The sequence below is a fragment of the Chiroxiphia lanceolata genome, chromosome 1 (genome assembly GCF_009829145.1).
Source record: "Chiroxiphia lanceolata isolate bChiLan1 chromosome 1, bChiLan1.pri, whole genome shotgun sequence".
Taxonomy (NCBI): domain Eukaryota; kingdom Metazoa; phylum Chordata; class Aves; order Passeriformes; family Pipridae; genus Chiroxiphia; species Chiroxiphia lanceolata.
In genome coordinates, this window is record NC_045637.1 from 84,938,995 (window position 1) to 84,964,899 (window position 25,905).

Sequence of the window (25,905 nt, forward strand, 5' to 3'; positions counted from 1 at the left end):
GCCAGTTGCTGCTCAGAGGTGGTGATGGGGTACAGCCACTTGCAGCAGGAGGTAGGAAGCCTGGTTTGCTCTGGAGGGCAGGACCACCTGCAAGGGCATTTGGGCCTTAGTCATATGAGTGTGCCAGAAAATCTCTGCTCTTGTATTACACCTTCCCAGCTCCCACAGTAAAGATTTTCAAGTTGGCTACAGGATACCAAGCATGGCCTTGTTACAGTTGGGAAGAAGAGTGTTTTGGATTACTCTGATGGTATTTGGCTTGTCCTTCAGCCCAAGACATAGGAAAGCTTCTTTTTTCCTGCCTTTTGAGAAGTGTTTCTGGGATTTTTCCCTCTCTTCTCCTATACTTCTCCCTGTGAAGGTGAATGGAGGAAACAGCACTGATGTTTATTTCCTCCTCACAATTATTTCCTAATGATCTTTCTTCATGGTGTCAGGGAAGAAACAAATTCAAGGCACAAAGCTCTCAAGAAGACGACAATCACCGGGTGGTGGCTTTCTTTGTGGTCCCTCTGCATTTCAGGACCTCAGCAAGTCTGTGGATGACATCAAGCTTACTGGCGTAGTTGCTTGAGGGAAGGGATGTTACCCCCAGTTACCTCTCAGGGTCTCAAGGCCTGAGGAGTTGGCCAGTGTGAACCTTACAGGGTTGGAACAAGGCAAGTGTATGGGCTCGGGCAATCACCAGGATCAGTGGACTGTGTGATAAAGGGATCGAGAGCAGCCTTGTGGATAAGGATATGGTGGTACTGGTGCATAAAAAACTGGATTTGAACTGGCAGTGTGCCCTTACAGCCCAGAAAGCCAATTGCGTCCTATGTGGCCAGCAGGTCAAGGGAGGTGATTCTCTCCTTCTGCTCCATTCTGGTGAGATCCCCACCCGGGTACTGTGTCCAGCTCTGGGGTCTGCAACATCATAAGGACATGTCAGAGCGCGCCAGACATCCCTGTAACAGACTTCCCAGCCAATTACAGCATACCAGTCTAGAAATCAGTCTTAATTTCTTGACTCTATCACAACTGTGAGTCACAGCAAGTTTGGAAAAACTCTTTATTCCTATCTCTTCATAAGCATAATAATGCTCTAGAGCTTGTTGGTGTTCACAGTGTTAAATGTATGTTTAAGGTATTATATAAATTATACTTATTGTAAAGGCTCACGTAATCACTTCTAATCAGAACCATAACATTTTCTTGTTTGGCTTACATTACCTCAAACATAACCCTTTGAGATCTCTGTGTGTGTGTATGTATATGTATATATGAAGTTTACAATAAATAAGCTCTACTATGGTTCAAAAGAGCCTCATCTGGGCAATGGCTATGAGCCAGACAAAACTGTGAGGACAGCCAGAATCAAAATTGTTCCTTCCCCCCCCCCCCAACAAAGCTGACAAACCTTATACACTTAAAGAGCAGCCTTCTTTTTCTCACTCCCTCATCTATGAAGACCAGTGATCTATTTCATCTGCCTCAAACAAAGGATTCTTGAAAGATGTTCTCTTAAATTTATTTTCTCATCCCTAGGGCATACAATTACTTCTGTTCACTCATGCTTTGCCTGTTTAGATATTGGAAGGATACATGTACTTTCTGTCACTGTTATAGCATTCTCACGGCAGCCAGCATGTACCCGACTTGGGCTCTACCCACCACCGGCTGTGGAGTCAGCAAGCCAAACCTTCTTTAGGGGCTTACAGAAGCAAATGGTATCTTTACTAAGATGATACTCGACCAATGTGTTCTGAACTCTCGGGTTCTGATCTACGCTCAGTGAGCTGGGAAAATACAGTAGGAAACTGGATAAGGACCCAAATGCTGCCTTTGACATTGCAGCTAGTTCCTCCCGGCAGCATTCCTCGGGGAGCACATGACCGGTATGTGTCAACCCCTGTGACTCAAAAGATAAAACGCTTCATTAGCCCAAGCAAAACAGGTCACAAATGTAACCTCAGACACGATTCAGAAAAGCAGTCAAGTGTCCTTTGCTTTGTGAGCACTGTAGCATAAGTCAACAGGATGCACAACAGGCACAGGATCTGTTGAAGGCTGCCCATCCTAACTCTGTATTCAATTCCTTATGCCACAGGAGAGGAAAGGAAATGGTTGTTAGCACACGTTTGGCATCAGTGCAGTTGCAACCTGTTAAACCTGTAACCTGTTTGGATTTGCTCTGTGCAGGATGAAAACATTACAATCACAAACACATTTTACCTACAGGAGTCCAGCTTGAGAGACCAGTGCAAAAAAACCTTGTTAAAACATGTCACTCAATCTCAATTTTATTACATCATGTTATAGCTGTGTAGTTACATTTGGTGATTCTATACATGCTTCAGCACCTTGTAGGGAGATACATTGTGGGCTGGTCTCCTGTTTGCCATGTGACACCCAGTGTCCCTCCCTGGCTGAAGCCCCAGCTCTCTGGCACAGTCCCAGAGCCGACTTCACACTAACGTGGCGAGAGCCTGGATATTGTGGGAGCTTTCAGAGGTCCTGTGAACAGCATGGTGGTTTCTGATGCTTCTGTCCTTAACACTGACTTTGGGGCTGTGCTGAACCTTGGCCACATGGCTCTGGAAGGCTCTGACAGTTCGGACAGCACGGATGCAGACCACAAAGCTGGCAAAGTACAAGCAGGAGGCAACGGCACCGAAAAGGCCCACGGCCGCGTCGCCACCCTGGACCACGCAGTTCATGGAGGTGTAGCCGCGGCGCGCGTACAGCCTCTCACGCCTCTTGCAAACTTCTGTGGAGTTCACCTGGCTGACAAAATGCAGGTAGAGGCCCACTGCCACAACATACGCTGCACCAGCCAACAGGTTGAAGGCACACTCGCCTACCAGCAGCCCTGTCCTGAGCTGCTGGATGGGCTTTGCCCCCACGATGAGGAAGACAAGGGTAAGTACTGCTGCTGTTAAGCTGAAGGCTACGCCGCCATACACACAAGGAGCTCTCATCTGGGTGATCTGCATGTCCAGCTCCCTCACCTCCTGGAGCTCTGTGCCCTCAAAGGGGCTATAGGCTGAATTCAGGCTAAAGGATCCAAAGCCTCCAAGGGATGTGAAGCCTGCAACAGAGGCTTGGGAAGCTCCCACACAAATCAACACCAGGAGGTTAACCGTGATTTCCACAAACTTCAAAATGCCTGTAAGGAGCAGAAAGAAGGGAGTAGGTGTCAAAGCTACATCTTCTGCATGGACTGTGGGTGACAGAAGCACACCAAAAACATGGACAGAGAGCGCTAGTACTGAGAGAGTCCTCTTAGCTACAGCTACAGAAGAGCGCTGCTTTTAGAAAAAAAACCAAACCAAAACAAACAACAAAGAAGCCTGAACTCTCATGGACATTTCAGAAGTTGGGCAAATTACTTTTTTTAATTTGTCAGTGTACCTGATAGATGGATCTTCATCCAGGGAAAAAAGAAAATAAAAATTTTACTGTGCTTGCGTTATTGCCAAGGCAAGTGCACAGTGACTGTATTTTGACCTGTAACTACTTGGCATAAACACACTGAGCAAGAAATACCCAGTATGAACAAAATGCTGAGGTTAAAGCTGACAAAAACCCAGAAGTTTCTAATGGCTTGAAAAATTGTGCAAGTTATTTAGGTCCTTTAAAATGTTTACTGCTTTAGCTTACACCCTCTTTTTGTCTAAGTGTCTGTTAATTTAAATGTATTATCTAACCAGATATAACTTGCACTTCATCTCCTTCAGAGGCAAAAATCTCTTCAAAAATCTGACGAAGCAGTTCCTGATCGCACAAAAAAAAAAAAAAAAAAGGAAAAAAAGAAGGTGAAAGAGGCAAAAGCCACCTTATATGTGAAGATCAGTGAATTTGATACTAGGTCATGTGTTCTCTTCCACACCTGCACATTCAGAAGAAAGCCTTATCTGATTATTCTGTGACAGCTCACTAGGGGTCAGACTAAGATTAGTAAACATGACGGATGTTGAAGTGTAGCATAGATAGAGCTGCCTACTGGGGAAATGAAAACCCCTATCATGCCAGGCTCGTCGCTCCAAAGTTCTGAAGTTAGTTACAGAATTGTGAATCTTATTATTCTGTTGCCGTCTGACAGCCAAGAATGTTAGATGCTCGACACAGTGGTCCTATATTTGTCTTTCAAGTGGGGCAGGATCTGTGGTTTGCATACAGACTTTCATTTTATGCTGCTAACATTGATCCACATGGCATTTTCCTCATGAGCAATAGCTCAGTTGCTGTCAAGGCTGTATGGGCTTGAAAAGAAAAGGCTGAAGCAGAGCAGCAACGCAAGGGAATTAAACAAATTTCTCTCTTGTGTTGCCAGATGCTTCCAACCGAAGAAAACCAGTGACAGCCACCGTGAAGGATTATCGGATATTCCCACTCTGCCCCTTCTTGCTCCTTCCACAGAGTGTTGAGGTAATGAGCCCTTTCCTGCTGCTGCTTGCTTGGCACAAGAAAGTACTTGTGGCTGTTTGACAAGGGCCTCTGGCCACTTCAGGATCTCCTGCTTCCCCGTGTATCCAGGCTGGTCCCCTTACTTCTGCTAACACAGCTGTAGGTCAGTACTGAACCCATTCACATCATGGCCTTGAAAACCATCCCAGAAGCACAAAGGGGAGCAATGATAATGGTGGTAATACCTAGGAATAGAGTAACTGAAACTCAGCATCTTTCAGTCTGCTTGTATATGTATATACAAGTGTATATGTACACAGATTTCACCTAAAAAGATTTAGGTAGAGAAGGCAGAGCAGAAAAAATGCTCTTTTTCAAGAGGAAGTAAGTGTGCAGTTGTATGTATGTGTTCTTCAGAGGTGATGCTGATTTCTGCATGACAGTGTGCCTCTTCTTTGACCCTTCTGCACAACAATTTCTGTGAATCAGGGCAATAACTGTGCTAGTCACTAAATCTGTTCAGGAGCTTCAAATAATTCAAAGGAAAATATCTGTGGAGCTAAATGAAAAGTGAAATTTGAATCTTGGTCCATGGGTGAAGATTTGGAACTCTTTGTACCAATTGCAAACAATGCAGCCAAAAGATTCAATATTTTGTAGTAGATACAGAGTCATTGCTTTACTAGGACTGTTCATAGTATTTTGAAAGAGTAGTGTGTATAAAGGACATTAACTGGAACTCAGTCAGATTTTTTTTGTCTGCTCAGTTGATTTGTACATTGTACCTTCCAAATACAGGGAGTCAGCTTAGATACTCATGGCCCTTGGATGGTGTTGGATGCAGAAGGGCACTTCCCTTTTTAAAGGCTAACTACTTGATTTCATAGATGCTCCATCAGGAAGCAGTTCTTACAAGTCTACAGGGAGGAAAGACCATTTGATTAAGGGAAACATAAATTTTAAGTATGTTTGGGAACTTGGTTGTTGGGAATTCATGACCAGTCAGCTTTCTTCTACTGCTGACTTCAGAATTTCCTCTTCGTCTATGACTACTGAGGCCCTCTGACCTACTGAGCATCAACATTTCCTGTACATCACCTTGCTGAGCTTTAGAAATGGCAATTTTCTGTTGTCAAAGTAGTCATCACCTGTTACTAACCTCCCCTCATTTATAACTGACCCCAATCCTCAATGACACTGCTCCAAAACTTTCTACATGTTCACACACGTTCTGTATGCAACCCCCTAACTTCACTGAGCTGACTGCTAATGGGACAACAAATATGATCAATGTAGGTCTACTGTATTTTTAACTGCAGCATTAGATGCTTTAATGGCATGCCTGAAAAATTTCCTTACACAGGGCATTCAGGTTGGACAGGTTTTGTATGCACCTGTACACTTGTCACACATACCTGCTGTAGAATTCATTAGAGTAACTAAACAACAGAGAGAGGTTCATTAGCAGCTACTCCACCCGTTATTTTTATCACATGGATTTACTTTTTTTATTTTTTTTTAAAAGTGCAATAACAAAGACTCCTGGATTAAAGAAAATTCTAAAATGATAAGCAGTATGTAGAATGAATTACAGGTCTGCAATGACAGCCAGCAGTTTTTGTGAAAGTATCAGACAATTAGTGGAAATCCCTAAGGCCTCGTACAATCATCAGGGCTTTGATGGAAATATTATGGTCAGATCCCAAAAGCCTTGTGCAACCTTGTTCTGTGACAGTTACAAACTGATACCAAATCCTACTATACTAGTATAAACAGGATAGACAGATTTGATAAATAAGGAAATAAGGAATAAAAGGAATAAAACATACATCCTAGCAGTGACCTATGTCAAGCAGTGTACTGCTGGCAGAAAGGATTGAGTTACAAGCCACGCTTCTGAGTCAGTGCTGCCATTTCTGCTTTCAAAGGCCTGTTAACTATGTCATCTTAGAATTACACCGGCAGCAACTAGACTGCCAAAAGGTTTTCCTTCTGGGGAAGTTACTTATCTCTGCAATTATTCCGTAATCACACACAACAACAAATGCATTGCAAGATTTGAGTGTAAAATGACAGGAGGTTTGAACATCTCCAAATTCCATTGGTTATTTTTTCTCCTTTCTCAAGTTCAAAATCTTTAGATCTATCTAAAATGTTACTCGTTTGTATTAAAATCAGCACAGTGAACAGCTGGCTTCAGGAACTAACCCCCTCCTTACTGAGCAAGTTACAAGACTCAAGTCAGGGCTCCTGGATTACTATTTCCTTTCCTATGCTTCTTTCCTGCACTGCTTTTCAGCACTGAAGGTGAGGAGAATGGCTGCAATCTAGAGGACAGTGGATGTTGCCAGAGCTTTCCAAAGAATTGTTTAATTCATTCCACAAAATCTAAACCTGCAGTGAACAGTAACTTCAATGTATCATACTTGTTAATTTTGCTTGAATCTGGTCATCTTTTGCTGTGAGTAGGCTTACTGCTATAACGAACAGCAGCCTTCTAATTTATACTATTAATCTACTATTCGCTTTGTCTTTCCCTTTCTTTTCCCTGCTGGGCTATTGCCATCGTATTAACCTGCAGAACAATGTTTTCATCTTCTGTCAAATGGTGGGCTCAAACATGCAGCAAAGCAGCCAGGCAGGCTGGTAAGGGTACAGACCCACAGGCAGCTGACTTTAACAGCTCCTACTCTTGACTGGGCTGTCACTTTCTCCCCTACCTCCTCCAGATTCACCTTAGGCCCTTCCAAGAGCTGTTTAAATAAATTAAAATAGCAGGAAACGATTCAACTCTCTTCTTGTGTGGTGCTGGTTTTTTCTGCAACTTTAGCAACTTAAAGTGAGTCAGAGCGTACCTGATGAGCAATTACATTGGCATGAGTTTAGCAGGGGAAATAACACAGCTGGGACCAGAGAAAGACCAGAAATTCTCCTCAGGTGAGCTGTTAAATCTGTGTGCTCTGCCTCATAAAACTACACTGTGGCCGAATGTGCGGTGCCCAGTAACTCAAGTCTGTGCTCAAGTCTCACACATTAGAAGCTATAAAGAGGAATTTTCATCCAAGCACTGTGACAGGATGGCCCCGATGTTCAGGTGTGGGGCTCATGGTGTACGTACACACATGGGCACATAAGATGAAATGGTCAATTCATGTTAATTCCTTTATTTCTACAGCTCCTATAAATGAGTTTGCAGGACAGACAGTTCTGGCTGTTTCTGTTGAACATCCCTGACCCCATCAGGGCCCAGCTAATAGAGGAGGCCTTCGAAGCGTCTCCCTCCACTGTCTGGCACAGTAGTCACTGTCTTCCTCTGTTGACTGCACGTGGACTCCCTCCTGTCTCTTTGGTTCACTCTTCAGTGAACATGCCTGTGTAGTTCTAAGATACTCTATCATTCTCCATTCTGGCTTGCTTTCTCCCTCTGCTTCCTTTGCAGATCACCTACCACTGGGACCAGTAGGACACAGCTGGCAGCCCTGTCAGTGTCTGGCTGCCCCTCTCAGGCACCTGGACCCCAGTTGCAGGGCTGGAGATACACAGGTCAGTGGTGCCCGTGTCACATCCCATTAGGGGTCGCTCCAGGAGAAGGGAAGAAAGGAGTTAGAAGCTACAAAATGTGAAAAATCATTCTCTCAGTTTTTTTCACTGAAAGTTCTCATTAGGTTTTTTTTTTCCAGTTTGGGTAGCTTTCTGCTTTTCAGAGGTAATCTTCCTTTTTTTTTTTTTCCTGCAAAGGAGTAGATGAGTATTTTGACCATATATAGTGACTTACAAAAGCAGCAGTCAGTCCTGAAAAGGATCTCAAATGCAGAACATCTCTTGCCAGTGCAGGCTTGGTATTCCCCAGAGACTGAAGGCACAGCTCAATGCAGCTTTGGTCACTGCTCTGCTAAACTGAGTTGGTGGCAAGAGAAAAAGATAAGGGCAAGGGGGAAAAAACATTAAAGGAAAGAGTAGTTTGTCTCTGCTTTTGGAAGGGGACAAAAAAGTGACAGAAGTGGGGAGGAACCAAAATAGAGGAGGAGAACTGAACAAGGGAAATGAAATGGAGACAACAGTTGCAAGAGATAAAAAGTATAAAATCTGGATGCAAAGCATTAAAATATCTTTCTAACGATATTATTCCTTTTATGTACAAAGCAAGATCTTACTGAAACCAGTAACAAGAATTCAACCAGCTTCACTGATGCAGAATAAAGGCAACACACAGCTTTGTCATAAACAAACAAATGCCCCCCAAGCCCCCACCCCACCATTATTTTTGTAGGTCTCTGTGTTCAACAGCCAGTGGTGGGATTTAGCTTTCACTACGTCATGCTAAAATCAAAGGCGGAAAAAAAAAACAACCCAACCCTAAAACACAAGAATTAGGCAATGTAACACCAACAGAATCTTGGCTTTTCAAAGGACCCAAGGGAAACACATACTCAGAGCCAACTGAATTTAAATTGCACAGATGTGCCCAACACACTTACGCTCATTTGAGATATCCGTCTTACTGGAAATCAACGAAAAAATAGTTTAAAACTGGGAAAATTAAAAGAGTGCTTTAGGAAAAAGCATTATTATTATCTTTTTATAAGTTGTCCCTCTTTAGTCAAGATAATCAGTCTGTTAGGAAATCTCAAAGGACGACCAGCCTTGGTTTTTATGTTTCAGAAAAGTCTCATGTTCACAGTCAGAGTGCTCAGATCCAAATGTATTATTATCCTGTTTTTTCTGTGTATCCTCTTCCCTTAAAGAACAAGTATCCCACCTGCTCTATTCTTTCTGCTTAATACCCTCCCATCCTCTAAACAGTGCTGTCCAATTTTCACAGGAAAGGGTGGACTTAAATTGTAAAAAAATTGCATCAGCCTCTATCCCCATATTTCCCCACCACTGTAAGACAGTTTCAGTACAACCCAGACCCTGCCTGGGAACAACAGCTATGGTTTACTTTTTTCCAGTAGTTTTTTAAAGCATCACTTCTAGAATATTCTTGATTTCTCTGCTACTTACTGAAGATGAGTCATCTTTCCTAATTTTGGAGAGGATGGGAAGCAAAAGATCTTGCATTAGACTGTAGTATTTGACACCACTGTTCAAACACAACACCTGTAAAAGGCTGTAGGTGTATTTGTAGCACTGGTAGGTCTCTGTGCGGTCATCTCATGTTCTGCATTTCAGAAAAAGGCCCTTTTTCTTCCTAATGTACCAATAGTTCTTTCAAGTGGTAAACAAGTGTCTTGGTATTGAAAAAAACTTGCAGGAGTTTTTTTTAAAAGAGTTCAGAAAACAATGAAACACTCTTGTTCCTTATGCCAACTTTCCATAGCCACTCCCTCCTTTGAACTGAAACTGAGCTGCCTTTAGAAAGTACAAAGATTGGGGTGTTATTGTTCTTTAAGTAATCATAGTCTGGCTGAAGGTAGGTCAGGCTGGAGGCACCTGTGAACCTGAGTTTCTCATCCACTTTACCAATTGTGGGTTGTCACACTTGGTGAGCAACATTCTTGTCTCAGTGGATTTTTCTCCTTTAAGTGAGCAATGATCACCAACTCAAGAAATAGAGCTAGATTCAATAGATAGTCTGTCTGCTGTATCAGTTGGCTTTGAGAGCCACTTTTTTTAAGAGAAGAGTTTTTCTTTGCTCCCATAATTTGGGTCAGATGTGGGGAAGACAAACCTAGTGCTCTTACAAGATGGTGTAACTCTTCTTCTGTAATGTAAGACAGCAAACGTAACTAAGATTTCCCAGTATGGGAAACATGAACTGGAGTCTAACACATACCTAACAGCTACTGTCAACTTTGCCAATATCTTCCCCTGCCAACTGTAGTGAGTCTTCTCAGCTGTAGTTCTCCCCTCTCTAAAAACAATCGCGCATGTTAGCTCAGTGCCAAAAGGTGGACGAAAATAATTTCATATGAAAACGTAGGCAGAGTGAAAGTCCCACGTGTTGGCAAGGCAGCAGTTTGCTAAAGGTAAGATTTGGCATCTGCAACTAGTGTAGCTCCCCTGCGTGCTTTTATAGAGCTAACTGCTCACGGCTGTTTGTATTTCACAGCAAACAGGACTTAGCTCCAAGTGAAATACTTTAACTTGAGAACAGGAGGTTACCTGCAGCTCTGCCGCTGTCTCTTGTTACTGGGCTACTTTAATTAAGCATTTTGAATAACTTGGATTATATTAATCTGTACAGCTCCATCCAATTCCCACTACCAATATCCTCTATCTTCACCATTACAAGATTAAAAATCTTGACGGCAATTTCAGTCTGTTAGTCACGCTATATTTAAAATATATTTTGTAACAGATAGAAGGGGAAGCTGTCTAATTACAAGGAGACTATATAGGAGCTTAGCGTTCCCTTCTTACACAGAAATACAATGAAATTAACTGCCACAGGAAGGGTGTAAAGCAGCTTTGAGCACAATTTAAAGGAGCTAAGCACAGCACATTGTAGGGGCAAAATGTGAAGATAGTGGCTACAAAATACAAGTTTCTAATCCTGTTGGGTGTCTCCATGGAAATGTAAGCCTCCCACTGACCACTGCTGAAAAGATGTGATGTGCTGCTGAATGTACTTGTCAAATGCTTGTTTTCACCCACAGTTACCTGCACTACACACATTTAATGACCCTTCAGTGGTTTTGAACATGTGTAACTGAAGCTACAGAAAATTTTTTTATTCCAGTCCCATGTTTCATGCAGACCACTATTCTCCCCCCACATTTCCACAGCACTGAAAGGGATACAAGTGCCCTGCAAAATGTTCTTCCCCTCCTGCTCTGATGTCTGACTCCAAGAGGACCAGTATCATGACATAACATAGAAATATAACAACAGCAGCATAATGGTTATGAACAATGGCATAACTCAAAGCAAGTGTCTATTAGTGTGAACCCTGTGTTTAGGGTAACTTTCCATCTCACTATTTTTCCAAGTCTGTGATTATTTGCCAGCATGCAAAGCTACGGGGAAAAAACACTGTGTTTGTAAAAACAAAAGCTTATAGATGTTTACACTTGAATTAATGCCGGCTTGTTAGTGCATGAATATATTCCAGAGAAAGTGATTGTTACTCCCTAATTCTATTTCCTCCTCCAAATAAATTCAGTTTGATATTTCCTCCTGGCTATGCTTGAAATTGGAGACTTTTCATGTTGTTACAAACCATAATGCTGTCTTTTTCTGAGAGGAAATTGGTCTGAAGGCTTTAACAACTGTGGATGTTAGAATGTAGGCTAAAGGCATGATTGTTTGGAAGTGCCTACAATATGCTTAGGAAATCTGACACTATTCAAGGCGCAAAGCTGTATTCATGGCAGCAAGTAACAGGGATTCAATTATACTTGCTCCTCCACAAACTATTTTCTAACCTTTTAGGTGTTGTCTCCCTTAAATGCCAAGTGAGTCAAAGAATTAAAAAAAAAAAAAAAAAGGTTATTTGCTCAGAAATTATGACCAGCACAGTACAATTCTATGGAAGGCAAAAGGGCAGGCAATGCCCTGAACTGCATACTGACTGAAGATGGGAGGAACTTAGTTTACCTTTGCTGTGTTTAAGCAAAAGTATAGGAGGCATTATCCTGGAACTGCATTGCTCCACCTCTTTCACACCAATATACATAATAAAAAGAAAATTAAAAATTTTCAAGGTCAAGTGACCAAATATCCATGGCCAATTTATGATTAGCAAGTCATTCTTGGGTTCAACTCAGATTTTACTCTCGCTAAGACAAAGGAAGCAGTATGGCAGCCAGCCTTGAACACTCTTCTCATTGCCTCTGCTAAACAAAAGCACTGAATCTGGTTATATTTTCAGTAAGCCCAAGCAGGGTTCTTTGAAAGGCAAAATGATTACTAATTTAGTTTTTCTACACAAAAGAGAGAAGTACAGAATTTTTAACTGCACTGTGAAAAGTAAATTGAATGCTTCCTTCTGAGAGAATTTCAGCTCTAAGTATCCCTAGGTCAACAAACTCTTGTTGTTTTCAATATGTGCTGCTTTAAATGGCATGCATTAATGTGCATAGGTTGTAAGAAATGGCTATTGCAAGCAGGAGTTACTTAGTTGATGAAATGGTTTGTCTTTATCCCAAACAGTTTATTTCCAATTCCCATAAAATTACATAGTGCATCCAGACAGTTTGACACCAATCTATAAACTGTTCCTTAAATCCCCTTCACTAATGAAGAAACAGAAGGTGGCAGACTTCTGTGTTTCTACTGTCTTTTGAATCTGTAATCTGTAGGCCCACAAGTGTAACTTTCCTATGGAAAAAGACCCCAACATACAGAAACGAGATATAAAGATAGTATAGCAGGGAATAGTCAAAAATCTATTAGAGGAAAGTAATTTGAAAGAATCAGCAGATGCATGAAGAAAGGTAGTGCTCTTAAATGACACAAGCTCCTGTGAGATAAAAAAATCCTCTCACAGCTTAGCAGTGGCTAAAGGAAAATAAAAAGCAAACAACCAGTTTTCATGCATATAGAGTTAAGGAAGTAATCACTAGTTTGTGTTGCCTGTCAGCAGTATGCCCATGTTAGCAATGGGGGGATCTGAAGAGTCAAACAAGTGGAGCTGAAGATGTAGGGGCAACATGACAGGTGTTTTCTGGGTAGAGAGATGTACTGTATTTTGGCTCTAGTTCGGTCCAAAGGGCAGACCGCCTGCTCTGGGTTACAGCTCACCCTCTCATTTAGTTTTATCCAAGGGAAATACAGTTTGTGCGTCCGGGGTTTGCTCTGCAATACGGCCCAAAGAGCTGTAAGTGAGGGTCCAAAGTGATTCAACAAAAAACGGTTGTAGATGCACAGACTAATGAATTAAAAACATTGAAAAGTGAGATGGTGAAGTCTGCTGTAATAATAATCACAAAAAAAATCTTCATGATTGCTAACTGTAAAATTGGTAGGCTGCTGAGAGCTCAAGCTCTTGAATGAGAAGTTAATGAAATCAGCGTTTGATAAGCAACCTCACACTTCATGCATGTAGAGAAACACCACCCACACACACCCCCAGCCCCCTCCCCTACAGAGCACACAGATGGACCCTAAACAAAGTATTTGCACTCAGGAAAGACATCACGTATCCTTCTCTGAAAACATCAGCTCACTGTTCACTGATAGTCAAACACCACACAAAAAGCTAAGAAGCATTAGAGCAGGACTACAGAACCGGAACCTCTATGCAGATATCTGATTCTTTTTGGAACTTATCTGGTATTTTTACCGCATTTCTGGTCAGCCCATCTCCAAAAGGTACGGTGGATCTGGAAAAGGTGTAACACTGGCAAGCTAACCAAAACTGGGAAGACTTTGCTCTCATTAAGGCCAAAACTGACTAATGTTCAAGCTGTGAAGAACCAACAGGAGCACAGGTACACCCAAAACCAAAAATCTCACGGAGAAGGTGTATATATGAGATTATCACTAGGTATGTTGGATACCGCCAGAAGCAGAGAGACCTTCTTTTAAATGTTTTAAGGAACAAAACAGTACTTCTTGAAGTGGCACAAAGAAACTCTGGAACTTCTTGTGGTAAGGTAATGCAAAGGCCAAACATTCAAAAGGGGATTCAGAAGAGAATTAAACAAATTTGATAGGTCTATGAAGAGGTGTTAAACATAATAGATGTGAATGCAGTTTTCCAATTCAGGAAATTCCACCAATCCAAAGTCTGGAGTGTATTCCAGAAGACAGCTCACTCTCTACTGGTCCAAACTTTGATGGTCCTCCTGAGTTTATACTTTAGTCCATTTTTTGGGAGGATGAGTAATCAGGTGCCTTATATGATCCAGTACTGCTACAGCCATGTGATCCTACCTGAATGCCTTTGCATAGGTATCACTCATATAACGTTTTAACAGACTTTTTTCCCCTTCTGTTTTCAAGACAAAAGGATTAAAAAAGAGCAGAATGGTTTGAAGTTTCTTAGATGGTATCAAATGTTCCTACTGGAAAAGAAGGTCAATATCAGCTGTTTCTTCCATTATATGTGGGTTGGGTTTATTGTCGTAATGTGGTTGTAATGAAAAAAAAAAAAAGGGTGGGCAGGGATTAGGGAGGGAAGAGAGGAAATAACAAAGATAGGAGAATAAGGTCCTAAAATGTCATAAGATCCTAAAGTGTTCAAAGGACCCCTAAAAAAATAACTGCTTATTTCTGAAACTCACCTTTAGCTTTTTGGACTATTGCTTATAAAAAGCATGGACAAAGAGGGCAGTATCGGGGTGAAGCAAATATTTTTCAGAACTCTGGTTGTATAGAATTCCTCCTTAGTTTTCTAAACTGCACAAAGAACATAACTGTGTGCTAGGCAAAAGAAAAAAAAAACAACCAAAAAGCAACAACTTAATGGACGGTCGGAAAGTAAGGTTCCCATTTCAGCTGTTGTTCTGGAAAAGACTGTGGTACATCACCTGATGTCCCAGTCTTGTCTGAGTCTAGTTTATTTTAGAATTATGGTGATTGGAAAAGGGGGAATTTCACCAGAGTGCTGAAAAACCATTGGCAAAAGAAAAAGATGGTTAAGAAGTATTTACAGGAACTTCTCATGCTGTAAAATGTTGTAGCTCACATGTACTGACTTTTTAGTAAACAATTCATGTAGCTTTTCATTTATAACATCTACTGTGACTGCAGGGAACACAGAATTCTGCAAAACAGTTCTAGGAAAGTCTGCTAAATCTCGGTGCTTTCAAAAATTAAACAGGGGAGTAACATTCTCATAATCTTATCAACCTCCAATATATTTTCATTTTTTGAAATAAAGTTGCTAATATAAGGGCTTCTTTTCTACATGTTCTCTTTTCCCTCCTCCACTGCAAGCTCAGACATTAAATTTTTGGAAAATAATAAGCAATACCAGGGGGAGGGGGGGGAAGTGAAATCATCATTATCAACTGATGCATCCAAACGTAGAACATTTTAAAAACATTAATGATGTTTAATGCACTGAAATAATAAGAAGCAAATGCAGGGAAAAAAACCCAGAAATTCACATTAAGCTACTCATAAGTCTAAACAACTAGTGAAACTCAAAACTAAAAATAATTTGCCACCTTATTTTTCTATAGCAGTGATAAAATAAGGCATGGAGTTTTCTAGAGCTTTTTAGACAAGTTAAAATAATTCACTGTGGCTGAAGAAGAAACTGATGATACAATTTTATCATGGATAAAAAATCAGTATGTCTCTGTGTTAATAAACGTGCTCTACAATTGTTTGCAGTTACATCTCAAGACAAAAACCAAACTGCATACAAATACAGAGAACACAATGAGAAGACAGTTCAGCTCACTCTTAAAATTGTTCATCTATTCACATACAGAGAAATATTAAGAGCAAATGAGTACGTTATTTAACTTTCCTACATGGAGTGAAGAAATAATCTAACACTATGTACTTTAAATTACTTCCAACAGCTAAACTCTTCATTTGTCTCTTTATTGGAGGACACTGAAAGTCTGTTTATAGACTTCAGCCAAAGATTTTGCACCTAGCTACAGCTTCAACTCAGGCTGCAGTGGACCTTTCCTACAAACAAGGTGAGAATGCTCGTTGTCCTGGAAGAGGGAAAACTTCAAAGGGTAATGGATATTTTAGCGTTTTTTTTTTTTTTTTTTTTTAGTTTATGGGAATGAGTTTACTAAGGCTGATTTCTTCCCACATTAATGCTCAATTAATGCTCATTTCTGTGCTTGTTGCAGTTGCTTTCTAGCTATGAAAAACCTAAGTTATTTCTCAAAAACTGTTTTATTGGATTCATATCCAGAAAACAGTTTTGTCTCCCACAATGGTGCTTTATAAAGATGTATGAGTGATGACTGGATTAAATCCAGAGTCTATAAAAAGTCTGAAAAGAATGTGTCGGAAATAAACTAGCATCAAACCTTCAGCAGCCATCTTTAAATTGCCTACAGATGCAAATATCTGTTTTATTTCTAAATCCCAAAGGTTAACTCTTGCTGCACAAACTGGCTGATTACACACATGACCCACTCTGATGCTCTGGATGAACATTCTGGAGATGTATTTTCAAGTGTCTAAATATCTGTATAAATCTTGCCTTTAAATGTCTAAAATGGCATAACCCTCAGTTATGCCATTTATTAACTTTAACTCTCCCAGTTCTTGTGGGCTTTTGTTGTTGTTGGGTTTGTTTGATTTTTTTTTAAATATTCCTCTAGCTTTACTTTGTTGTGCTTCTAAACACAGAAACCAAAACCAAGACAAGTCCTTGGAAGGAGAGGGGTGGATGGCAGGCAGTAAGAGTCTCACATACCTCTTGTTGTGCATACCTTTGAACACTTCATCGAGAAGGTTTCCTTGGGAGGATAAAACTCTGGTTGTGGGTCAAAATACTCCTGTGCTGCTCCTGAGGTTTTAGAATAACGGTCTGAGCAAACAGTAGAAGTTCTGGAGTGCTGGCCACCTCGAATGTCTTCTGTTGATCTACAAGGGAGAAAATAACTAATGTTTGTTAATTAAATCATACTCTCTCCTGAACATTAGAACATGAGAAACCATCCTCTTAGTGGAAGCAGCTAGCTTGCTTCACAGGCATCTGATTTTTTTTTCTTGCCTGTTTTGAAAGCAAATATCCCAGACACTTGCATAAATCCACGTTCAAAAGGATATTTGCACTCTATGGCCCTTAGTTTGGAAAAATTATGTCCTCACTGGATAGGCTGGCCAAACTGTTTAGGTTACTAGCAAAAGGTAGGCAGGAGGAACAACAGCTTTTTCATGAAAAACAAATGTTTTTAACTAGTCCATAGTAGCCCAGGTAATAAGTTCGTACTTCCAACTACTGTGTGCCACAGGGATGCCTTTTAAAAGAATAAAAGCTATTAAAAGAAACAGGTAAAGATTTTAAATTGGGGAAAAAATAGCCTACTCAAAGTTCTTCGGGTCTTTGAAGATATTTGAGAAGGAATCTAAAAGCAAACCCCCCAAAAAACAATTTCTTATGTCTCTAAGTAGTCTCTTCATTTATATACTTCAAAATGATCCATTTTGCTGCAATGACATACAGCTCCACATCTGAAATCTAATGTTTTTTAAGGTTGGTGAGATTTAGAATATTCTGTAGGAAAAGTGCAATTTGCCCTCCTTAACGGAGTTAAAAACTCAAGTTAAAAGAAACATTGGCTGTAAATGTTTTAGTGTTTGGTCTAATCAAAATTTTCTCCCTCATTTGAAGGAGAATTGGAGCCTCCCTTTCTCAAAGTACAGCTGGGATGAGTTTGTTATTAAAGGGTATTTTAAGTCTCATTCAGCATTATCATTTTTAAAAGTCTTTTTTTCCTATTCAGTTTTTATCTGAATGTCTTATCCATAGATCAGCATTTTCAACTGTAGTTTTGTTTCCTAGTATCATTGCACTTTACTAAGGTTTATCTTCATCCAATTCCAGACTCAATGTTATCTCATTCATCCACATTAAATCATGTTCTTTGTAGTTTTTACATTTTAATTAAGACATTCAATAACAAGACCAATGCTAACATCTCTGCGTTTAGTTGCCAACAGCTCTATTTGGCTGAAACATTTCTGATTTTTCTGACCTTTGTCCTGTGTCTTGTGCAACTACCAAAGCATCCTGTGCAGCTGTGTCACATAAATTAAATAAGCTGTGTGATTTATAAGACTTCCAGTAACTTGAAAGCAATCCCTTTGGTACTTCTGATGCAGCTGCTTCTCTCTATTGTATCCTGCTACTTGCCAGAAAACAAAATAAACCAAAAAATCAAAACAAAAACTCCCTAATGTTCAGCAACAGAGCACAATTAGGAAAAAAAAATTCCTTTTTTTAGATTTTTTTTTTTTCCTCACTATGGCCTATTCTGGCCACCTTCGCTCCTGTTTTTCTTCAGGACTTTCTTGTTCTAGGTAATTCTCCTCAGCAATGAGAGGAAGGTTGCCCTAGGAGTTTCAAACATTTATTCATTTGGAAAGAGAAATATTCTGTCTAGAAAGTCTTGCTTATAAGGGATGAAAGCATTAGCCACCTAAATTTGCAGCTTCCACAAAACTCTTCCCATGTATTTCATTACAGCATCTGGAGGTCCTTTGGTCAATCAACCAAAGTTTTCACCAAAATCCACAAGAACTCCATGAGAACCAAGTAGAGGGAATCCTGTTAGGTTAAGCCAAACCCCTTCAAAACAATTGATAAAAAAGTTTTTCAATTAGTTTTAGTGAGATCTGATGCCCCCCAGATTCTCAACTTGACTCTAAGAATTATCTTCATGGCTATTGCAGATCTGTAGATGCAGCTTCCCTTCCTCTAATCCCTGGTGGGTACAGGGATGGTCTGTGAGTCTTTACGGTCTGTCCACCAATTTTCAGTCTATGTATCCAGACATATGAAACTAACAGCAAAAGCAAGAAATACAGAGAAGTGCTTTATTAGAAAGTGGTGGTTTAATTTATAGCTAGCCTTTTACACATTGCTTATAGTATGCTATACATAAAAAAAAAAAAGAAGGTCACACGAAAAAACCAACTGTTTCCTTTTTCCTTTTTACTCTCCACAGTGCTATTAATGTGTTACTGGCATTAGCTGCTCTCACTTCTAACATGTTCAAGATAATTTAACTATATTGCCTGCCAATCTCAGATTTTCTAAGGACAGGCATTCAGCTTCTGAGGATGATTCTCAGGCTGGCCTTTGTTCCCATTTCTCTCCAATTTTTTGTAATTTAAGAGAGACAGAAAAAAAATTCATTAGCTATTTTCACAATATAGTAGGTTTACCACTATCCAGAAGCTTTATACTCAGCCATAAGTACTTAAGTAGCCCTTCTAGTCACAGTGCTCTCCTCTGCTCCTTTTATTCTCATCCTGTTTTTCTTGCTAAAATGCATATTATCAGGGAGTACTTCAGTATTTCAGCTTTTCAATAATCTTAATTATATTTATTTCTTCTCCCTGCTTGCCTTTTATCTTAAATTCCCTTACAATCATGTCCTCAGAGACTAAATGGGAGTGACGAAGACTTTACTGCCATGGCCAATTTGCCAGTGCTGTTTAGATCTACAGACCTCTTTCCTACAAATGCATCCATGGGTATGATCTAAAAGAAAAACAGCCTAAGCTCACATTTTGCATGCTGTAGGTTGGCCAGGCTAGAAGGAGAAGTGTAATATCCTATGAGTTTATTTGGCACTTGAAATCCATTAGTTAATCTGCTTACTGTGGTGATAGGGGCTGACCCACTATCAAGTGCTGCAAACAGCCTTAGACACTTAAACAAGTGCCATTTATTGACTGGGACTAGAGAAAGTAATTTTGTTTCGGATTAATAAGAATGTGTTCACAGCTGAACTAGAGCAACCTGAGAGCTCATGAAATCCCTGTGCTGGTCTCAGTCATATAACATTCTCATTTAAGCAATGCATATTTGGCAAGCACCAGCTTGCTGTCACCTGCTGATCGGTCTCTTCAGGAACTGTACTAAGACTCATGGCCACACTTCACCTACTTGTGACCCAACTTGTTCCAGATAATCCCAAGAAATTCATATCTCTGCCCGTGTCATGCAGCCTTTCTGCCCTGTCTCAAAGTCAATACAAACAAAAAGGTTAAATTTCTAAGTGTAAAATGTGTTCCAAATGTGGTGTGCTCATGCTTCATGATTTCAAGGCTGAGTAATATGAGGATATTTAAAAGCAAACAGAGAAGGCAGACATTATAGACCTGCTGTGATATATTTCTTTAAGAAGATAAAGACATACCTTGCATTGTATTGGTATGGTTTTCTCGCTCTTCTGTCTTCTTTGTATCTGTCGGATCTATGGTTCTCATGGTGCCTGTATTGCTTATCTTGGTACTGACTCCCAGTAGGAGACATCTTGTTTCTCAAATGTATTCTTTTGTTCTAAAATAACTTCCTGAGTCAGAGAAATAAAACTGGTTCATTTTATAGCTCCCCTTAAAGTTATTCATTGACCAGCACTCACTTTCATTTCAAGCTGGTTCAAGAATTAGTACAGACTTCCTTAAGAAGTGAAGGAAGTAAAACCCTTTAAACTACAAGTAAGGTAACTTAATTAAAGCAGGAAGGTTCTCTTTATGTTTTCGTCAAGTAAATGCAATGTTTCTATACTCAACATTTATTGCACTTCACTTATTTACTAGGTCTGCTCTGACTCTCCTGCCTTTGCTGCCAGGACAAGGCATGGTGTCCACCAAGAACATGAATCTTGGCTTGTCCAATGTTGACTCTTACTTAATATATTAAGCCCAGCAAGTACCAGTGCCTTGCATGAGTGTTCACACAGCTGCCACCAGCGGCAGGGCAAGTCTGAAAGGGCAGGCTGTGACCTTTGTCCTGGGAGTTTCTAAGAGGAGAGCACCCATGGGTGTAAACAGAGTCAGTACCAAATGCTGCCTGTGATTCGCATAAACATTAGGTACGGGCAAAGCTGCGCTGGGCCGAAAATAAGGTGACGAGAAGATACATCCTGATAATTTCGTGTTAAATATTATCAGGATGTTATTTCTTGCGTCTTTACCTTTTCAAGCTTGGTACAACTAAGCCCAAACCTGTAAACGCAGACTTCAAACATGGGAGCAATCTTTATTCTCGTTTGCCTTCATCACAGCCCTCCAGCATCCCTGTAGAAATGCCTGCAGTCAATTTAATTTGGACTGATCAAGCTGAAAGCTCGCTTAACGACTTCCCTCCATCTCCTTAGGGTGTTAGGACGTAAATAAATATAAATATAATATTTAAAAAATATTAATTTTTATTTGTTTACATCTAACAGCGAAAGAGACAGCGCCTTCCCCGGAGGCGGCTCAGCTCCCCTGCTCCGGGAAGAAGCCATTCCGCCTTTCCCCACGGGAAGGGTTCCCGCTGTCGGTCCCGCCGCCACAGCGCCACCGCAGCGAGCCGAGACCCCCTTCGCCCCCTGGGGTTGGCCCTGCCATGGGCGCTGCCCCGCCACAAATGGCGCACACCAGGCTCCTCCCGCCGGGGAAGGGGCCGTCCCCTTCGCCGCCCACCCGCCGCCTGCTCCTCTGGGAAGAGCCCGTCTCCCTCGGCACCCCGAGGGCCAAGGCCAGCGGACCCCCACCCCTCACCTGAGGGGAGCGCTGAGCTCCGTCCCGCCCAGCAGCAGCTCCCGAGAGCAGCCGGGACAGTCCTCCCCCGCCCGGCCGCGCTCCCACCTCCGCCCGCCGCACCTCCCTCCCACGGCGGCCCGGCCCAGGTGCGGCCCTGCCCGCGCCCTCTTGGGAACGGCAGCCGCGGCGGCGATGAGGATCACAGCATCAGTTATGTTGGAAAAGACCTCTGAGATCATCCAGTCCAAGCTATGACCCAACACCACCGTGTCACCTAGACCATGGCACCAAGTGCCACATCCAGTCTTTCCTTAAACACCTCCAGGGACGGTGACTCCACCACCTCCCTGGGCCCATTCCAATGTCTAATCACCCTTCATGTGAAGAAATTCTTCCTAATGTCCAAGGAAAACCTCCCTTGGCACAGTTTGGGACTATGTTTTGTTGTCCTCTTGCTAGTTACCTGAGAGAAGAGAATCCCTTCGCCCCCTCCCATAAAATCCCTTTCTTTCCCAGGGCTTTCACTGCAGCATGCTTAGGATACCAGCGCTTCTTGGATTTGGCCTTAAGATACATAACTGTTAGTGCAGTCCCATGCTAGAGCTAAATCCAAAATCCCCTGTAAGTAACATGAAGGTATCAGAGGAGCTGCTGTCCCTAAAATGAGGAGATACAAGAACTGAATGCTCAAGGCATGTATTTTGAACTGTGGTAAGACTGTGATTCCCAGTTCTGTGTGAGCTGTGTTAACAGCTTCTTTTGCTGTTTACCATTCTCACCTTGCCTAGACCTCTTCTGCTGTTCCCGCCTTCACGTGTACAACTCGGCTCATCTTCTCCTCTCTGTCTTGCACCAACCCTAGTGCTTGCTTGATCACATCATAATCCAATTCAGCTTGCTCTCCAGCCAAAACCAATTTACTTTCTGCTGGTTTAGTGAGTTGAATTGGCTTCGTGCTGCAATCAAATGTGCGCTGGAGCAAGGGCTTGGCAAAAGTCCACGTCCCACAGGGAAGAAACTGGGGAAGGGGTGGGGGAAGAGGGCTACCTCTCTTGGCAGCACTGAGTGGTGAACGTAACTGAAGCCCTAATGTGAAGTTGCAGTTTGAGGCACTACTACCCATCAGTTAGTCGCTATGCCTTCTCGGTTTGTGGCTGTCATCTGGCTAGCAAAGGCAGCCTAACAGCAGGAGTGGTTTACTGTTTCGTAGTTCTGTTTGTTCCTAATTCCTACTGTTTCTGTTTAAAGGTCATTTAGGCTAGTTTGGCAAATTTTATCCTGAAGATTAGGGTGCCTGCATGAATTCCATTCTCCTGTCTAGATGACAAACATTTGGGAAATAGATTCATCACTTGCATCCAGCAGAAGATATCTTCTCTTGATGGGGGCATGAGGAATTACAGCTCCCTTCTGGTGGGCAGGTTTTATACAAACAGTCAAAAAATTGCAGAGAGACACCACTGGAAACAGACTTTTTTGGAGGGGCTGAAATACGGAAATATCCTTGACAGCCACTTTTTACAGTATCACTAGTAATTTTGTTAAAGCATTTTTCTTTCTGGGCTGAAAAGGTTCAGTTGTAGCCATTTTGGTTTGATGGAAGGTTGGATGGAACTGAAGGGATATGATTATGGATTGGGTAAAATTCCGTGAAGCTGATGAGCAAAGTAAGTGTTTAAAAAGTAGTTAAAGTCATTATGGAACCAAGTAGTTGAAATAACAGGGTCACAACCAACACAGAATTACATGGCGAGATCTACGTAAAAAACCTTTACGACATAAGGGATTTTCCCTGGGAATTCATAAAGCAAACACAGGGTAGGTAGTGATTGCTGGAGTTGCCTATATATGACATAAGAATATGAAACAAGCCACAGAAAATGATGCTGATGAGGGAGAAACATCCAGAGGTAGCAGAAGGAATGTGTCTCTAAGGAGAAAATCACGAAGGGATTGGATATGGTACTGTCTAAATTTGAATGAGAACCACCCAGGAAAAAGATATGATTATTTGTTCTTACCTTATTGCAGGTAAAAGAATGCTGTATTGTATGTAAGCAGAAGGGTTTCTGTCAGAGATATACTTGATTCTGTCATCAATTTCTCCTTTAAATAGGAGACTTTTTGGACTGAATTTTGACTAACTGATGAAGTCCAGGGGACTGATGTGCAGAAAATGAAGTGTGAATAATTTCTATACTTTTTTTTTTCTGGTAATTTACTTGAGTAGGTCACATCTGTGTCTTGGATCAACACAGTCCTGGATACTTGCTCCAGTCTAACGAAACAGAACAAAACAAAACCCTAAAAACCAATCTAGGTATAGGATACAAAGTGCTATAAATAGACCTCCAGGGACAGATTTCTCCAGGCAGGCAGGCAGGCAGACAGGGCACCACTGGAGTCTGTTCAGTTTGACAGGAACACTAAGCTCCTGAGATCAGCAGGACTAAAATTAGCTTTGGAACACTTTTTTCTGCCCTCGTGGTGTTGCTTTTATATGAAATCTGTTGTTTATTGTTATAAAAAAACACAAAAATATTTGGGTTGAAGGCTTTTATTTATTTTTTCTTTTCTTTTCTTAAAGAGATTTTGAAATCCCTGGTCTTTGGAATGGGAGGTAAATTGAATTTGGGAACTAAGTAATTGGTTATGTGTTGGTCAAGTTTTTTCTTTCTTAGTGAGAAAAAATATCACAACACCAAAAATTGCTTCAGCCATTGCTTCAGCCAAAGAAGTGTAAACAGTCACAAATGATTTAATATTAATATTGTATCCTTGGTGTGTGTTATTACAAATACTTATTTTTAAAAGCAATGGAACCAGTCCTAGGCCTTCTTTTATTGTTGTCTTTGGTAATGTGTGAATTGTTTGGTTGGTAGTTATTTCTCTCACAAGGCTGAGTCCTTCTCAGCATCTTCTGAGCAATTGCCTAGTTCTGATTTAAAGATCTACAATAGCTTTCTGAAAGTGGGATTTTGTCTCACTGAATCTAGGCTCTGACTGGGGAATAGTCGACTTCTGGGACGCATCCAAAGTAGGCTGAAGGCAGTGAGGATATTTCTATTGAAGCCTTGATTCCTAAAAGGCTGTTATCTGTGGGCCCCTTTGTATTTATATCAGCTTGAAGTAGGAGCTGTAACACCAGCCTCGGTAATGCTCTGCATCACCACAGCTGTCAGTTTCGTGCTGACTTTCCTCAAATTCTGCTGTTGCTGGCCACCCAAGCTGTATCTGAAACCTTATAATTCATTTTCTTTTTCCCAGTTCCTAAGTGGAGTTGTAGTAGGCTAAAGCCATTTTTCTCCTTCTAAAATGTTGAGCGAAACCAAACCGGCTTTTGAAATCTGAGAAACTGTTAGCATTAAAATTTCTCCCTCATTTCTTAACAGTCCTTTCTCACAAATTCCATCTGTGTCATGCTGGACTTGGGGGGAACCCCTGTCTGCGTAGATCTTGGAGACTATCTGCAACCCCATACTTAGTTTTCTGTAATAATTTACCACTTAAATGCAAATGTAAAAGTACTTCAGGACTGAAATTTGCTTTCAGAGGACTTTTAGATCCTGTGTAGATCACTGCAATCTCGACTGCTCTTAAATTGACACTGGTGGACCTTTGTCATGTGCCTCTGTCTTGACCATCCTGGAGGTCTCAGTAGTCCCGGGCTTCGGATTCTGTGTGCCAGCTTGCAAATTGCATAAAATTTAAGCAAGAGTAGCTATCTGGGAACTCAGGCCACTTTTCTGTCTCTTGGCATGAATATATTGCATTCCATTTTATAATAGTAAAATATTTATGAAGTTTTATTAACATGGAGGGGCTCTTGCTCTTTCACAAGAGGTAGGAATTATGAGCAGCCTGCCTTCTCTCTGATTTAATCTACTCTCCAATCTAGTGTTTTTCTTTTCTCATCTGGACGTAGATAAAATCCAATAAGAGGGTATTTGTTTTGTGGTCAAAACTATCAGGGTTGGAGTCAACACTCCTGGCAGTCATTGGGAAGATTTCTTGTGCATAGAAAATTTATGAACACACGAAGATGCTGGGTTCAGTAATCTGGCCTTAAAAGGTATTCAAACATTTTCTTCCTGATCAAAACACATAATCCTGTGCAGCTCTGAGCTATTTACATCTGGTCGGTCTGTTTGGAGCTTTACATTGGCAATTATGTGCATTAAGAAGGGAAAAGAGGCATTAAATTTAGGTGTCCAGTTCATGCAAACAATTTGTCACACATTCTTTTGACCTCCAGAAAAAGAAATGCAACAGTGGCATCCTGTGGCCCTAGCAGTTCATGGCAGGTGGGTTTGGTTTAGGGCAGAATTTGCCACCGAGGTCTTCCTGCACCGAGTGGGAAACAGATCAAGTTATTTCTAAGTTATTTTACAGAAGAAGCCCACAGTATTTCAACTCAGTGCACATTTAAAATCTACTTTTCAACCG

The 25,905-nt window shown here is 41.2% G+C and overlaps 1 protein-coding gene across 1 annotated transcript; it reads right to left on the reverse strand.

The window, feature by feature from the left end:
- Positions 1-1,104: 1,104 nt before the first annotated feature.
- LOC116799560 (MARVEL domain-containing protein 3-like) lies at positions 1,105-21,575 on the reverse strand. Its single transcript, XM_032712792.1, has 4 exons — positions 21,478-21,575; positions 20,127-20,282; positions 16,670-16,839; positions 1,105-3,148 (listed from the first exon to the last, which is right to left on the reverse strand). Exons 2-4 carry the CDS (start codon positions 20,240-20,242, stop codon positions 2,448-2,450), a joined length of 987 nt encoding a protein of 328 aa, XP_032568683.1. The 5' UTR covers positions 20,243-20,282; positions 21,478-21,575; the 3' UTR covers positions 1,105-2,447.
- Positions 21,576-25,905: the final 4,330 nt, after the last annotated feature.